Source organism: Symphalangus syndactylus, chromosome 1, assembly GCF_028878055.3.
Source record: "Symphalangus syndactylus isolate Jambi chromosome 1, NHGRI_mSymSyn1-v2.1_pri, whole genome shotgun sequence".
Lineage (NCBI taxonomy): Eukaryota > Metazoa > Chordata > Mammalia > Primates > Hylobatidae > Symphalangus > Symphalangus syndactylus.
Genome location: NC_072423.2, coordinates 151,445,873 through 151,459,914, shown reverse-complemented (window position 1 = coordinate 151,459,914; position 14,042 = coordinate 151,445,873). Strand labels below are relative to the sequence as shown.

Here is a 14,042-nt window from a genome sequence, read left to right as displayed (position 1 = left end):
TACTTTTGGCCTCATGAAAGTTTGTTTAGTTTTTTGGGGTTTTTTGTTTGTTTGTTTGTTCTGAAACAGGGTCTTGCCCTGTCACCCAGGCTGGAGTGCAGTGGCACATTCACAGCTCACTGCAGCCTCAACCTCCCAAGTTCAAGTGATCCTCCCACCTCAGCCTCCCCAGTAGCTGGGATTACAGGGGTGTGCCACCACGCACAGCTAATTTTTATGATTTTTGTAGAGACGAGGTTTTGCCATGTTGCCCAGTCTTGTTTTTTTAGATTTTAAGAGAATAAAATACGTTTTTAAACATATTACCATTGCCTTAAAATGTTTAAAACATTGAATTTAATTTCAGCTGTTTTTGAAAGGTGATATTAAAGAAATTAAAACACTTATTTGAAAAAGTTATAACTGAAATTTACAAAGAAATAAATGTCTTTTGAGTTTTATTTGATCCAGCAAAATGATTACTGACCTAAAATTTTTTTTCTCAATTCAGCACGGAGCTTGTGTTAATGCCATGGATCTCTGGCAGTTTACTCCACTGCACGAGGCTGCTTCCAAGAACCGTGTAGAAGTCTGCTCTTTGTTACTTAGCCATGGCGCTGATCCTACGTTAGTCAACTGCCATGGCAAAAGTGCTGTGGATATGGCTCCAACTCCGGAGCTTAGGGAGAGACTGACTTGTACGTATTTATATCCCAAAATCGTTATTGCATAAACTGGAATATTTAATTTCTGTTGAGTTTTATCTGCCTTAAATAATAACCTTCCATTCTTACAAACACACTAATTCATAATCCTCATTTCTAATTGTATACTTTTCTTCATGAATTCCATGGGAATATTATATACATACACTTTTTGTATATATTGTATTTATTCGAGTCTAGTTTTAATTCATATGTTGAAGCTCCTTTTTTGGTTTTTTGAAGGCTAATGAGGATGAGTCAATCAGCATCCATTTCTTGGCTACTTACAATGTGGCAGGCACTAGAAATATAGCAGTGTACAAACCATTAAAAAGCTCTGAGCTTCTGGGGCTTACATTCTTGTGGTATTGATAGTAATAGGTATCTAGCATTATTGAACCCTCTTATGGGGCTTACATTCTTGTGCTATTGATAGTGACAGGTATCTAGCATTATTGAACCCTCTTATGGGGCTTACTTTCTTGTGCTATTGATAGTTAGGTATCTAGCATTATTGAACCCTCTTATGGGGCTTACTTTCTTGTGCTATTGATAGTGACAGGTATCTAGCATTATTGAACCCTCTTATGGGGTTACATTCTTGTGCCATTGATAGTAGTAGGTGTCTAGCATTATTGAACCCTCACTATTTCCCAAGCCCTGCAAGGTTGCACAATCATATTTTTATTTGTCATGTGTGTTATGACCCAAGTATAATCACTTTCCCGTATTTAAGTCAGATTTTTAAAATAATTTGGTTGAGGTCATCTTCTGAATATATTACCAATATATACATATATGCATATGTTTTTTAAATAAACTTTTTGTTTTAGCATAGTTTAAGACATAAGAATATTGGATTCTCATTCATGCAATTAATTTAGATACAGCTTTTCAAAAAGTGTCTCACCTGGTTATGAAAATAATAAGCTATTAATTGTTCTTTGAAAAATGTTCAAGCTCTGCATTTCTCCCATATTTTAGTCCTTTCCTTTTCTGTGTCAAGACTTAATCACCATTAATATTTTGGTAAATATTTCTGCAAATGTTTTCTACACCATTACTTATGGTGTACTTATGGTGGCAACAGTAGTAGCAAGAGTAGTGACAATACAAAAAAAAATGCATCAGCCTGTCCTTTCTTTTTTGAATTTTCATGTACCACTATATACTTTCATGTCAGTGTATGTAGACCTATCTCTTGTTTAAGAGCTAGAAAGTGTTACAGCATATGTGCGCACACATTATTTAACTGGTTTCCTTTTGGTGGACATTTAGGTTTCCTGTTTCAAAATTTTGCTGCAGTAAGTATCTTTATAGGTGTATCTTTATGACTTTCAGAGTGTGAAACAGTCTTATTTCAGAGCATACAAACTTCACAATTTTTCATTAATCTACATCCTCATCTTTTGCATTTTTATCATATTGTCACATTGCTGCTGTTGCTAAAATAGAGAAATTCATAAAATAATAATATTCCTACTTATAATCATGCTGAAGATTTTTTATACATTTTAAATCTTTTTTTATGTCAACTGTTGTTTCATTGACAGATGAATTTAAAGGTCATTCTTTACTACAAGCAGCCAGAGAAGCAGACTTAGCTAAAGTTAAAAAAACACTTGCTCTGGAAATCATTAATTTCAAACAACCACAGTCTCATGAAACAGCACTGGTAAGATTTTATTGTTAATCTATTCCCTGGGTCTATAACAATAATGTAAGCACAAAATATGATTTTCATTTCAGAAACCTTAAATAACTTTAGTATCTGAAATGCCAGGAATTTGCATTTTAATTTTGGTTGCATTGATTTTTAAACTTAGTTTGGGGGATGATTCTTTTCATGGGTGAGAGAATTGACATTTGCTCAACCTCGATTTGGAAATTATTTTACCTTTGTCTTCCCCACCTCATTATAACAAATCCACTTTTGTGGCCAGTGCTTTCATAAAATACCAGATATGATTTTTCAATAGAATTTTTTTCTTGTGTTTGCTAGATAAATACTCGATTTCCTTCTGTAGAAGATTAAAGTATATTTTCAGATACTTGCATTATCTTTTTGAGCAATTGTATCCAAAGAAGTGATTATATTCATGGTAGAAAAATGGCAAGATCATGGATTTTTTGTTTGATACTATACAAATTATTCTTGAAACTATTCATGTTTTTTCTTCAAATGCACTTTCAGAAACATTTATTTATTTTCTTTGTCATTGACACATTAAGGCTCAGCTAGAGAGTGGTTAGTGATTGCTCCTAAATTCAGAATTTAAGCATATGTGATGCCTGCATCACAGACCTTAAGTATACCTAATTAATGTTCTTACATATATTTGACACAGGAGATCAAACCTTTGTCAGTATCTGCATAAAACAACATTAAAGGATTGACTAAACTGAAATAGGCTAACTATGTATACACTTAAATACATGTCTCTCAAACTAAGGTTGAGATAGATTCAAGCCACAGTGTTATGCTAGGAGATATTCAGAGCCACAGAATAAACCTGACCCACTTTTTTGGAGTATTCATTTTATTTAGTTGTAAGTAGTTTTTTATTTTTAAATTTTAATACAAATATTAAAATGAAGCAGAATAAAAAAGTTGCATAAATATTATGTTAAAACATAAAATTTCTGAGAATATTTTTCTCTAAACTGCTTCAGTTATATCATTTTCTTGCTTATCCTCGGGCATATAAACTTCTCCTGTAGTGCTGGGAGTACCTCTGTAGAAGACCTTAGAAATACTGACTTGTGTAGCTGATAGCTTAATGAAAGATTGTGTAACTTAGTTACAGATTTCTGTAGCTGTGCAGAGGCATATGTATTATGATGCTTTCCATGGAATATATAGTGAATATTTATTGATTGGCTAAGCCAAAAGAAATAAGATATCTCTTAATGTTTAAGAGCATAATTTCACCTTGGTTTAAACGCTTATGTTTTGTATTTCCACTATACGTAGAAAGAATATGGATCATCTTTGTGATATAAAACATATACATATGTTCTGATACTCTGAGATAACAATGTTTTAAATAAAGGTCAGCAGATACTGTTCAATTCCAAGAGCTACTGTACATATAGAAGTGTATTTTATTAACTTGGTTTTGTTTACTTTATAGCACTGTGCTGTGGCCTCTCTGCATCCCAAACGTAAACAAGTGACAGAATTGTTACTTAGAAAAGGAGCAAATGTTAATGAAAAAAATAAAGAGTAAGTATAATTGCAGAAAGAGTTGTTCAGTTCCTAAAGAGGAAATGCAATAAAAGACAATTACCTTTTCTTTCTTTCCTCTTTTCTGTAGTTTCATGACTCCCCTGCATGTTGCAGCAGAAAGAGCCCATAATGATGTCATGGAAGTTCTGCATAAGCATGGCGCCAAGGTGAGGCATGCACCTGAGCAGAGTGCCAGACTCAGCACTGAGCAGCCAGCTGCTCTTAACACTGCTTCTCTCTCTCCGATTTTTCTGAAGAAACTAATTTTATAAAGAACTATTAGTTTGTACTTAAATTCATAGATTCTCCTATAAAGCTGATTTAGATCTTGTTTCTAATAAAAATAATTACCCGTGTTTCTTGATCCTTTAATGTCACCCTTCTATAAAGCAACAAAATGTAGCTACAGTCATTTGAAATAGATTTCAACTTTACATTATTTTCAGTTAATACTCTATTGATATATTTTGATAGTCTCCATTTGAATAATAGTTTATCAGAAAATAAATTATGTAAATGATAGCACCAGAATAGCTCTACTTATTCTAAAATACATTTGTGGCTGGGCACAGTGGCTCACGCTTGTAGTCCCAGCACTTTGGGAGGCCGAGGCAGATGGATCATGAGGTCAGGAGATGGAGACTATCCTGGCTAACACAGTGAAACCCCATCTCTACTAAAAATACAAAAAATTAGCCGGGCGTGGTGGCGGGTGCCTGTAGTCCCAGCTACCCGGGAGGCTAAGGCAGGAGAATGGCATGAACCTGGGAGGCAAAGCTTGCAGTGAGCCGAGATTGCGCCACTGCACTCCAGCCTGGGCGACAGAGTGAGACTGCGTCTCAAAACAAAAAAAAAAAAAAAAAAATTGTATGCCTTCAAATTTGTAATAATTTTCTCAACCTCTCTACACGAAGGAAATATGACATATTAATTTTTATTGGCATATTCTGAATGGTGTAGTCTGAAACTTTGTCAAGCACTTGAGAGAGGAAAGAAGCAAACTGGTTGTTTTTTAGAGGTAACTTGAAATTGTAGATTTTTTCATTCTCAAGAATGTATATTTCAAAGCAGTAGTCTCCAAAGTAAGGTACAGACTCCCTATGGAGCATACAACATGCCCTATTGGAAAAATCCTAACATTTCAATTTATAATACTTTTATTTAAGAATAAGGAAATTCAGATTTACCAATATTGAATACAAAGATGATGGCAGCACTCTCACTAGGTCCATGTGTCAGCCAGTCTGACTTGTGATGTCAAGGTTTCCTGAGATAAGAGTGGGAGTTGTTAGTGTCGAGGGATTGACAGTGGCAAACTCACTCATTTGTTCCCTTTCAGCATGTTTTGGCATAGTGGACTTTACATATGTTCAAGTGAGTTGAATTTATGGATGTTATCCTAAATGGTAGAACTTTTATAAATATAATACTTGATCAGAGGAGTGACCCTGACAAGGGACACAGGGGGTGACCCTGACATGCGTTTGTAGCATAAAAAGGTGGTCTGGTTATTTTGTGAAGTCGTATTTTAAGGTGTTGTCATAGTTGTGCTCTTTTTAATGAAAATAAAAGGGTTCAGAATTTGCTAATAGTTCTCTGAGAACAAATGACCATGACTTACATGTAGATGCCCTTTAAAAAAGAAACATAATCAGATCCTTACAGGTAAAAGTTACACACTTTAGGTGAATGATAAAGTAACTGCTTTTTAAAAAGAAACTTTAAAAAATGAAGAGAACGTTTTGAAAATAGATTTTTAGAAATTGTTCACTTTTCTGTGATTTTGCTGAAAAATGATATAAATGAATCACCCAGCCATCATATCTACATAATTTAAAAACATAAAAACAGAATTTTCTAACCTGTTCAAAAGTCTTCCTTAATTTGGTTTTAGGGTAGATTTTAAATCTATTCAAAACATTGTAACACAACACTTCCTAATAACTTTGCAAGAACATCAGTAAAGATGGAATTTTACTACAGAATTTCAATGAAAACCTTAGCATAATTAGTAAATTACATTAAAAATAGGCATTGTGATTGAGTAGGCATAGTTAACAATGCATTTATTTCATTGGCTCCATATATCTGTATGAAATCTTTTCAACTAATACGGACATTCAAACTAATTATCAAAAATGAACTTAGAGCCACGTGTAGTGGCCGGTAATCACTCCTGTAATCCCAGAGCTTTAGGAGGCAAAGGCAGGAGGATTGCTTGAGGCCAGGAGTTCAATACCAGCCTGGGCAACATAGCGAGACTACTATCTCTACAACAAATTTAAAAATTAGCCAGTCGTGGTGGTGTGCACCTATAGTCCTAGCCACTTGGGAGGCTGAGGCGGGAGGATCACTTGATCCCAGGAGTTTGAGGCTGCAGTGAGGTATGATCATACCACTGTACTGCAGCCTAGGCAACAGAGCAAGACTCTGTCTCTAAAGAAAAGAAAAATAAAATGAACCTAAAATTAAACCGTCAAATTCCTAATATCACAATTTTTATAAGTTTTTTTAAATGTTTAAACTACAGTCAATGGATATTTTCTAGCATAAGTAATTAAAATATGTTTTGGACAGGCACCATAGCCTATGCCTTAATCCCAGCATTTTGGGAGACTGAGGCGGGAGGATCGCTTGAGCCAAGGATTTTGAGATCAGCTGGGCAACATAGGCTGACCCCGTCTCTACAAATAATAAAAAAAAATTAGCCAAATGTGGTGGTGCATTCCTGTAGTCCCAGCTACTTGGGAGGCTGAGGTGGGAAAATCACTTGAGCCCAAGAGGTCGAGGCTGCAGTGAGCTGTGATCATGCCACTACACTGTAGCCTGGGTGACAGAGCAATACTCTATCTCAAAAAATAATAATCATGAAATCTTTTTAAAATTTTTAAATATTTCATCCCTTTCTCATCCTTCATAAATTCTCTTTGTATAAGTTTTATAATAGTATAGCACTTCTTGGTTATAATTTACAAAGAAATTCATATACATATATTAAGTGTTCTCTAAACTTTTCTACCTGGAGGGTGTGTGATTTAAAAATTTGGATATCACTGCTTTAAACTGGCATTTTATGTTTTTAATTTATGAAATGAAGACAAAGTAGAATAAAAGGGAACAGAGTTCTACAGATGTATTACCTATTTTGTAGGTACAACTACTGCATTATTATATAAGTAGCATCTTGGTGTTCTTTCAAGCAGAAAAAACTAAGCTAAGTGAAATTTCTGCTACACTTACAAGCTTTGTACATTTATCATTGACCTGTTTTTGCAAATATCTAACGACATTTATAATGCTCTTGAAAAATTAGGAATAATGCCCTTCATTTTGGGAAAATAGTATTTATTTATTGTCTCCCATCAGGCATTTTAGTTTATAAAGTTTCAATGAAAAATAACATTATGACTTGTTCTAGTCAGCCTTTCTCTAGGTCTGTGGTTCTCACTCTTTATTTGCCCTTCATGTACACAATACATTTTCATCAGTAACATCTTAGTTCATCAGTAGGGCATGAATAATTGTGAACAGCCCTGTCAATGACGTAGAAGAACTTCTAGATTTGTGTGTTTACCGTAGTCTTTCCACTGTAGTTAAGCTACATTAATAACGCTTGCTAGTGGGCACTGAAAAAAGAGGAAAGTTATATTTAATCAGAGTTATGAATGCATAGCTATCAATTGCTATCAGCAGATATCAAATGCTATAGCAACTCCTATTTACTTTTCCCCCCATCGCAAGGCAGGATGCTGTTCCTCATGGTTGGTATATCTGGTGATTAATGGGTTTGTAAAAAACTCCCTGTAAGAAACTCACTTAGCTATTGTTGGGCTCCCATTTTTGCTTGCATAGTATTTCTTTCTGAGGAACTCATGGTTTCTGTATGATTTTCAGGCAACTCATGGTTTCCTTTTGATTCTGAACACAGCTTCTGAACAAGAAGCACCAGTGTTTAATTCGGATTCAGCCCTCTTCCACTGCTTCTAGCACCCTGCTGCCTTCCCCTACCCTTGATGAGTCAATTTCTCAGGCAAAGGCAGAAGAATTTGGGATGAAGACCTAATTATCATTAAGTAATTTGTCTTATTTGACAGAACTTAGTGATATTTTTATAAGTCAAAACATTCTTTTGCCCAACTTGAGGTTTGCTGTTAATGTTAAACTAAATGTATGCCATATATAACCTAGACAGGCATGCTTTTGAGTTTAGAATCCTCCACTTTCTGGTTTTGTGACCTTGGACTAAATTTCCCTGAGTCTCAATTGACTAATCAGTGATATGAGAAGCAACTTCCCTACAGGATTTTTTTTTTAATCAAATGAGCATATGTATATAAATATGTAGTATAGTGCTTAACACACAGATAATGTTTTGGTTAATTGTGAATATGAGCATTTTTTTCCATATTTGTCTTTTCAAACATGTATGTACTATGTATTTCCCTTTAATTATCTAAATTTTTTAAGACACATATCTAATTCCTTTATAATTGGGTTTGATCCGCTAACTCAATAAATATTGGCATGCAAAATAATCAAGACTGTACTAGATACTGTGGGAAATACCAGTTTGAAAGTTAATGCAGTTACCAAACTTGACCTCAGTCCTGAATCAATTTAGCAGCATTAGTAATGAAGAAGGAAGAGAAAGATAGAAGCCACTTATGAAGGAGTAATTATATTACCTGGAAATGAATTGGGTGTTAGAGAGGACTTAGAAAATGGTGGTGCAATTAATGGAAGTAAGAAAGCTACAGAGAAACACTGGTTTCCTCTGCCTTGATAATGATTTTCTACTTGAAGTTGATATTACAGAAAGACATTTAATAAAACCAGCAGTTGGAAAGACTGCATCAGAGTATCAAAGAGTTTAAGATTAGAAAGATCTACTGAGAACTGAAATAGTGATTCTACATTTTGGGAGTGAGTAGGGTCCCTGGTAGAGAAAGCATGGAAAGAAGAGAGTTAAGGAAAGATCCTCTGAGGATTGCCCATGTTTGTAGAGCGGTAGTGGGAAGAGAAAGCTGGAAGTTCTATCACAGTGTCTACAGAGTACAGAGGGAGTATGAAGAAGGAGCAGGTGACCAGTGCCACTGAGCGAAATCAAGGCAGACTGGGACTTTTACTTAGACAGTTTTTATATGAGGGCTTTGGTAGCTTTTGAAGGAGAAATTCTAAGGAGATAGAAGCAGAGATGTGTATCAGTTAGGGTCTTGGCAATAAATGGCACACTTAAAGTGGGTAATTTAATGAAAGTTTAATAAAGGAATTGTATAGAAACGTGGGCAAGTTTCAAGGAAAGCAGCAAGGAATGAGGTTGTACTAGCAGCAAAGGGGGAGGTATGATCATCTCTGGTCTGAAGGGACAAGGGAAAGGAGAGGTTCTTGGCACTGGAAGATGGTAGCTATATGGAAAAGGCCACCTGGCACCACCTGTAGCCTTTGATCAAAGGATGTATCTAATCATACTCTTCATTGTCCTGCTGTCCTCTGTCTCCTCCCAGTATCCCCCATCTCCTCCCACTGCCCGTGACCAAATTCAACAAAACAGTGAAGACCAAGAGTCTGTTGATGTGGCTCATACAAGTGATTTTCTCAGGACCCAGAGCAAGCTGGAGGATGGCTGTGGCTCTAGAGGGGAAAGGGGGCAATATTCAGCAAAAGATTAGAAAACAAATTGCTAGTAAGGAGAGTTATAAGAACATCTCAGCATCACCCAATTCATTTGAAAAATCCTCATTTACTAGGAGTAAACTTTTGTACCTTAAAAAAAATGAATAATTTATTATCCCCTGCTTTTTGGGAGTACTATAAAGTCTAAATAAGAAAGATATGAAGATTTTATCCTTCACGCAGCAATTTTTTCTTTATTATGGTTAGTCTGCCCTGGCATTCTGCATTCTATCACTAATGAATTGTCTGCTGTCATTATTAAGAAAACTTATGCCCCAACTGCATATGGTATTCAAGCAGTTTAATTCATAAATGCATTTTTTCATATATAAAGCATAGCTATTTTGTCATTATGTGCATCTGTTACATACGTGAAACATGAAGGATTTTTTTTGACAGTTCATGTTGATATGTCTTAATTTGACAGATTTATTTACATTGTGTTTAAGAAGATATTGTGGCATAATAATTGACATTTAATAGGCTTATTTCTCACATTTAGAAGCGATCACGAGTCTTGGCTCACTTGGGGAAATGTGTCAGCCCATTATAAGAGTTTTATTAATGCTTTTCTAGAGGTAGATTGATAAGTAGATTGTTAGCGCAAAGATGTTAAAGTACTTTTAAAGATACTATAGCTCTAAAGTATCTTCTACAGTGCAAATAATATCTGAGGTTTGATCATACCAAAATAAAGTCCAAAGGGGCAAGTGTCCCAGACACATTTTAGTTCTCAGTAACAAACCAACTCAATCTAGATGAAACACAAATGGAAATCTATTTTATACTAATATAAATGTATATTAATACAAATGTGTTTATAACTTCTGTGAGAAACCCATATGGTTATCTCCCAGAAATAATGTGTAAGAATTGTAGCTGAGATTCACAAAAGACCAGAACAGGGAATTTAGAAACCGTCAGGTACTTTGGCTGCCATTCTCTATGCCTCTCCCTCCCTGCTTCCCTCTTTCCTCCCTTCTGTGTCTCTGTCGCTCACTGTCTCTCTCTCTCTCTCTTTCTCTCTCTCTCTCTCTTTCTCTGAGATTGCATGGTTTCTTTTCTCTGCCAGTGTTTGTTCATCTGTTTCATTCTTCTTTCTGCAGACTGGATTTTTCTGTATTATTTCTCTGTGGCCTAAATGAGGTCTTTTACAACCCATACTTTATGTGTCCTTGGCTTAGAAGTATACCACCTGCAGCTGATGGGGTCTGTCCCGTCTCGGGGATGAAAAAGGGAGAGTTATGAATAAGACTCACTTGTTGAGTACGAACATTCATTGGATTGGCACCCTCAATTCTAATCAGTTTTGCTCAGTTTGTTATTTCTTAAGGCACGTGAGCAAGATTAGTACCGCTTGAAACAAGCAAAGATAATCTATGGTATTATTATTATTATATATAATATATATATAATATATATATAATTTATATATATTATATATGTTTTATATATATAATCTATTATATAAATATATAAATATATTTTTATGTATATAAATATATATAAATATAAAAATATATATTTATATATAATAGATTTATATATTATATATATTTATATAATATATAATAGATTTATATATATTATATATATTTATAATAGATTTATATATATAATATATATATTTATAATATATATAAATCTTTTCAGGGTATGTGTTTCTTTTAAATTTCCACACGAATGTTTACAGATAGTACACTCAAGTTCAGCTAGCAAATAGAAATCTAGTTCCATACTCTGTAGTGAGTTCACGACACATTAAAGGATTCAAAAACATTTCAAGTAAAATATTGATTACTATGTCAGTATTCTATTTAACAATTAAAATTGTGTTCATTTGTCTCTTTCGTTCCTCATAGGAAGTGCTTCAACTATGCATACCACCAAGGATAATGATGAATACTTGTAAAACACCCGTAAAAACATTAGAATCAATTTAAATTACATTTTGATTACAGATAAAGCAAATTCATCTTCAATATTAAGCAATTCCATAAACACTGGCATTTACCCTTCTTCCTCAATTTCCAGCAAAAGAGGAATGCATTTTGGTTAGATAGAGAACGTTTTAGTAGTTCCTAATGCTTGTTCAATATACAGAACAGTATGTCAAAAGTAGTATTTTTTATCACCAGAATTTATTAATTTGTTTCTCTCGTGAGTCATTCACTTACCAACCATTTTCAAGTATCTATACAAGGCATGGTATTTACTGCTAGGAGGATGTATAAAGTTTGAATTTGATCAAGATCCTTCTCTTAAGGAACTTAAAATCTAATAATTATCTAACACAGTCTACTTGACTACTATATGAACCGGAAAGTAGTATATATAGTAAGAGAGTATAGATCGATTTATATTCAGAGGAATAAACAGTTATTTCTATTGGTGGTGGCAGCCTGGGGACGAGATTGGAGAAATTTCATGAAGAAAATAGAATTTCAGCTAGGAATGCTCAGGAATTAAATATATGGATATATGTAGGCAAAATACAAACAATACATTTTCAGTAAGGACTGAAAATCAGGGAAGTAAAGGGGTTTGCTTATTAAATAGTCAGAAGTTATGATTAGTTAGTCCAAAAGGTACAGAAAATGGAAATAATGAAAAGCAAGATCTTTGTCTTGTGAATTGGAGAGTTTATACTTTGTTCTCATAATACTTGGAGAACCTGTCATTTGTTCTTCTATCATAGATATATTAATGCCTGTTAATTTTTTTAATTGTTGACTTTCACTTTCAATGTGTTATGGTTTGAGAAAAAAATGCAGTGTCACTCTAGCTAAAGAATACAGACTGTTTTCAACTCTCACCTTACTTGAAATCAGCTTTTAGGTTGAGTCAAACACATATTCACAGTTAAAGGTGTAAGTACAGATGTCACAGAACAGTTTGTGATTAATTACCAAATGAGTGATGTAGACAATGATAGCTTTAAGTTTAGGAGAAGTGGCCTCAGGATTAGCTGTTTGAGTCTAGGCTGTTCACACTGAGTAGAATGTTGAAGGATTTCCCTCAGCCATTTCCTTGTGGTCTGCTTGCTGGTTTCCAGAACTGTTCTGGTATTTTTTGAATCATAATTTCATGTCCTAAACATTTCGGGCCAAATGTCATTGTGATTTTATTTAGTTTTACTCAGGGATTCATCTTCTGGAAAGTCATTTTTGCTACTCAAATGGAAATAAAAATACATACACTAAGGTTGCAATCTCTAGATACAAGACAAAGTGGGAATATGTTTTGCCTCCAAAACTGCCAGACATCTAGTATTCTGACTCCTGAATGGATAGGTCAAGGCAGTCTTAAGCATTTAATTACCACAATTGAGGTGTAACATTAAATGTAGCAGTCTCTTTATTTGAGACAGTTTCTGTAACCTGATGAAAATAATCACTTTAGTGCTGAATGTGAAGTATTTTTTAGTGACACCAAATCATGTTCCCATGCTTCAGCAAGCTGGATTGGGAGTTCCCATTACTATAATAGAATAAGTTAGTATGTTTCCAGAAAAATGTTAATGATTAGAATGTTCACAATTTTAGATTTTTCTTTTGTGCTGAAGAAGTAACAAAGAAATCAAAACTCACGTTAGTTTGGCAGCTTGTGTTTTCCATTGATAAATGCTAATGGCTGTGCTTTTTTGTTGCTATGTATCAGCAGTCATTTTTCTTCTGGCAAATGTGACAGAGTTAAACATGTTAGTATTTTATGGCAGTTTTGTGAAAGACCATCAAGAATTTGTATGAACCCTTTCCTGAGTAAGTACAACAGCCTTACTGGTAATGATAAAAGACTGGCGACAGGGAGACCAGTTGTCTTATATCCTTTCTTTTCTTAATCTTGTATTTGGTGGGTGTACACAATAATCAACCAGCATATAATTGAGAATTTACTGTGTACCTTTAGCAGGAGCTTTCTAGAGGACCCAGAAAGTCTATCTGTAACATGCACTCATATTCTCAATAACCTTAGTTTAACTCAATAAACAAAAACTACCCCAGTATTATATTTTAAAGACAGTTAGGTGCTAAATTGACATAGATGTTCAGAAAAGGAGTAATCAAAGTCTTCAGGAAATCAAGGAAGACTTCTTGGAGATGAGGAGACTTACACTGGATCTCAGAAGCCAGAAAGGCAGAAAGAAGGGTTTCTCTGAAAAGAGCAGCAAGCACAATGAACGTGGACTTTGGTCTGACTGGAGTAGAGGTTGCTGATTGGGATCTGCTGGAAGATGAGTCAGGTTTGACCAGATTAAGAACATGATCCCAGTGTTTCACATTGTCTTAAGCAGTCTCGCAAATAGCTAAATGATTCTTCCTGTGTATAACTCTTCAAAGCTTTAAAAAGGAATGTTTGATTCCTCAAATCTTTTCTTTGGTTAAATGTGCTTGTAATTCAATTAAGATATTATAATTAGCTATATTACCTAAAGTAGAAAAGAAATATAATCAACT

At 34.5% G+C, this 14,042-nt stretch overlaps 1 protein-coding gene across 3 annotated transcripts in view; it reads left to right on the top strand.

Annotated features, from left to right (window-relative positions):
- TNKS (tankyrase) overlaps window positions 1–14,042 on the top strand; it is a 208,047-nt gene that overhangs the window by 132,576 nt on the left and 61,429 nt on the right. For all 3 annotated transcript variants that reach the window (XM_055288544.2, XM_055288558.2, XM_055288552.2), the window contains exons 8-11: window positions 491–677; window positions 2,237–2,358; window positions 3,818–3,909; window positions 4,001–4,079. In XM_055288544.2, the coding sequence (XP_055144519.1) occupies window positions 491–677; window positions 2,237–2,358; window positions 3,818–3,909; window positions 4,001–4,079 (480 nt within the window). The remainder of the gene's footprint in view (window positions 1–490; window positions 678–2,236; window positions 2,359–3,817; window positions 3,910–4,000; window positions 4,080–14,042) is intronic.